The sequence below is a fragment of the Vigna angularis genome, chromosome 1 (genome assembly GCF_016808095.1).
Source record: "Vigna angularis cultivar LongXiaoDou No.4 chromosome 1, ASM1680809v1, whole genome shotgun sequence".
Classification (NCBI taxonomy): Eukaryota; Viridiplantae; Streptophyta; class Magnoliopsida; order Fabales; family Fabaceae; genus Vigna; species Vigna angularis.
The window spans coordinates 6,649,763-6,653,206 of NC_068970.1; the positions used below are offsets into that span (position 1 = coordinate 6,649,763).

The following is a 3,444-nucleotide window of genomic DNA, read 5'->3' on the forward strand; positions in this document are numbered from 1 at the left end:
TGTATATTCCTTTAGCTACCATTTGGAAATCAAAATCTAAGGTTCCAACTGCTTTTGATGGATTTCAAACCGCGCAATTGTGGGTGAAAAAAACTTCTTAAACCTTAGTGCTTTTGATGATGGTGGTGGTGGCGGCGTAATTTGTGATGTGCTGCAGCAAATGCACCTGCAATTTTGTGGCGGATACCTCTTAAACCATGTGGTTGATGGTGCGATTTGCCATGGTGCAAACCTGAAAGAATATCTGCAAAAGTGCAGAAATTCTTGGTAGAGTCACCTTCAGGTCCCGCTGCCTCCATTGCCAAATCCTTGAGTTCCAATACTTTCTCCCGCATCATCATCCCTTTCTCACTTGACATTACTGTTTCCAGAACTCTTAGAGTTTCTTCTTTAGTGAAAACATTGTCTTCAAGCCCCACACCAATTTCCCATACATGCTCAAGTGTAGCAGTGTTCAACGACTGATCTCCAAAAAAGGGCCTACAAATCATAGGCACACCACCAACTATGCAATCCAAAACTGAGTTCCATCCACCATGTGTTATGCACACACCAACTGCTGAATGCTTAAGGATCTGCATTTGGGGGGCCCACCCTACAACCTTCCCTTGCTTTTTTGTCCTTTCCATGAACCCATCTGGCAATTGTTTTTCAGGGTTACCTCTGAAAGCCCAAATAAATGGATACTTACCTTCTTCTAGCGCATCTGCCAATGCAGTCAACTCATCTGGTGGAGGCATTATCACACTTCCGAAGCTGATGTACACCACTGACTTGTCCTCTTGCGAGTTCAACCATGGTAAGCACCCTTCATCATCAAGAGTAACAGATTGTGGTGTTGTCAAAATGAATGGACCAACATTCAGAAGCATCTGGAACCTGGTTTCTAGCTCCTGCGCAATAGGAACGTGTACTCCACTGAAGGAGTTTATGGCAACTGCGGTTGCTCGGGGCAAAGCTTCTCCCATTTTCTCTAACATCATTGAAAAAGGGTCTTCTGGCATTTCCACCAATCCTTCAGGCAAGTCACCTGCCTTCAGCCCATTGAAACCAGTGAGGAAATCGATTTCTTTGTTTTCTCCGACTGCAAAACAAGAAAAACATATTTCTCGTTAGTCACCTGAATCTATTGAATATTATTTCGATAACACACACTTGTATAATTCAATCTTTCCTTTTAGCTCAAGTCTCTGGATAATAAACGTTTATCAGAAAAAGAAGATTTTCTTAATTAAAGAATCTATATACGAAATCAAGTTTGAGGGGGGTGGGGGGAACGCCATATACCTCCATCTGGGCCCAGCTTTTCCCTGATTTGTTGGGAGGAAATATGAGCAAGGAGAGGGTGAGGCCCTGCAGTCCACAGAGGAATCCACTTGGCATGCATTTCTTCAGCCATGTCAGCACAAAACCAAAAGAAGGCGTCAGAGACTAAGCAAGTGATCTGCCTCCCCGTTTTCTCGACGGCTTCGTCCATGGCAGTCCTATAGTTAGCGGGCATGGCCTTAACGAAGTAGGCGACGGGGTCTTGGGGGTTCCCCGAGGGCACAAAGTCCTCCGGCAACCCGTCTTCAATGTCATAAGGCCTTATGTTCAAAAGCTGCTCCTCGTTGAGCCCCGCGAAGACAGAGGCATTGGATCTTTTCGTGCTGAAGAACGAGAACGACACTTCAGGTGCCTCGGCCGCAGCCCTACGCACCAGGTTCAGAAGCGGAGCTGCGTGTGTGCCATAGGGAAACGCCAACACGGCCACATGCCTGTCGTCGGTAGGACAAACAGCCATTCTGGACGTTTCTGGTTTAGACACTATGATTCGCTAATTCTACCTTTAAGATTTATGTTCTCTTTTTCTTCTCCCTTTGACAATTTTGTGTAGCTAGATTTATAAGCCATTGGGTTAAGTTGCCTGCAAAAGGTTAGAGAACAGAGAGAGACATGCACGTAGTTTGTTGGAAGATGATAACTAACTCAACTGTTTGCATGCATGTATGAAGACGGTAATAAACAAGTTTTTCTTTTGCACAGCATGTGCTCCGGCGAGACTAGCTGTTGACAGTCAGGTACAACGGCCGGTGAATATATATTTGTTTTCCGGTTAGTGACTTGGGTTGGTTTCGTTGAACCACCGAGTTGCCTTTCCTCTCCGTATGCATTTCGTAGCTGCGCACCTAACTGAAAAACTCTAATCTTAGCTTCCAATAAAATAACAATGGCAATAAAACTGCGGGAATTTATCTCATTCATCTGTTTTCTTCATAAGTTAATAGGATGTCTTTCAATCTTAAAACTTCCTACTATATGTCAGCCATACATTACCATAATATTTGATGGCATGTATTTAAGTTTTATAATTTATAAAAAAGAATAATCATTAATACTTAATGAAGATTAATTTGGGCCATCTCTTTTGCTCTTATACTCCCAAAGAATATTCCATTTAGGTCTACTTTGTTGTAATTAGTTCTTGGATTTACCATTGTTATTGATAAATGTCAAATAATTAAAATTAATTTTTTATTAAGAATATAACAGTTAGTATTTTTAAAGTATTATTATCATCTTTTAGTAATCTCATTTAATGAATTGACAAGTAAAATCAATGTAATATGTGAGCTATTAAATATCAATATCCACCCTAGCTTTTTTGTAACTACTTTTTACTTCATTTCATTTTAATTTGTTTGTGTGTACACCCTTGCACCCATCAATACCTTGAAACTCAAATAATTAAAGATAGAAGTATCAAATAAAATAAATAAGACTATGTGATAAAAAAAATCAAATTATGATGAACATTACAAAAATTGTAATACAAAATTCAAAAAGAAATTACAAGAAAAAAGACTATCTCATTTTCCCTTTATTCTTTCTTTTCTGAGAATGTGCAGAGAGAAATATATTTTCGTATTTTTTTAAAGTTCTGAAAATATATATACTCCTAAGAATATTTTTTCCCAATGTAAAAAGTAATTTTTATATTTTAGAAAACTACACTGTCTTATTTTTTTTTTAGTGATTTCTAGGAGGGTGGATATCTCAATTTCCACTAAAATTGAAATTATTTTATCCATAAATCATCTACTTTTATTACATTCTTCTATTTTTATCAATTTTAATTAAATAAAAAAAATATTTTTTAAATTGCAAATTACTCGTATCTACAAGAATAACATTTTTTTAATATATAACATTCCATTAAATATGATTATTTGAAATACAAAATTAAGTTCTAAAAAGACACGTTTTTTTTTATAAAAACAAAAAATGATAAAATGTGTCTTAAATACATATGTTTTACTTTTTTTACTTAATTTTCATGATGATTATTGAGTACAGAAGAGACTTAATCATATGAATGATATTCAAACATAGTCATAGTCTTTATAGTTAAGTTTCTCTAAGAACTTATATGAATATCATTGTTTTTACACTAAGTCTCATAAG

At 36.9% G+C, this 3,444-nt stretch overlaps 1 protein-coding gene across 1 annotated transcript; it reads right to left on the reverse strand.

Moving 5' to 3' along the window:
- LOC108322117 (flavonoid 3-O-glucosyltransferase) lies at positions 1-2,100 on the reverse strand. The gene is made up of 2 exons (XM_017554099.2): positions 1,288-2,100; positions 1-1,084 (listed from the first exon to the last, which is right to left on the reverse strand). Exons 1-2 carry the CDS (start codon positions 1,781-1,783, stop codon positions 105-107), a joined length of 1,476 nt encoding a protein of 491 aa, XP_017409588.1. The 5' UTR covers positions 1,784-2,100; the 3' UTR covers positions 1-104.
- Positions 2,101-3,444: the final 1,344 nt, after the last annotated feature.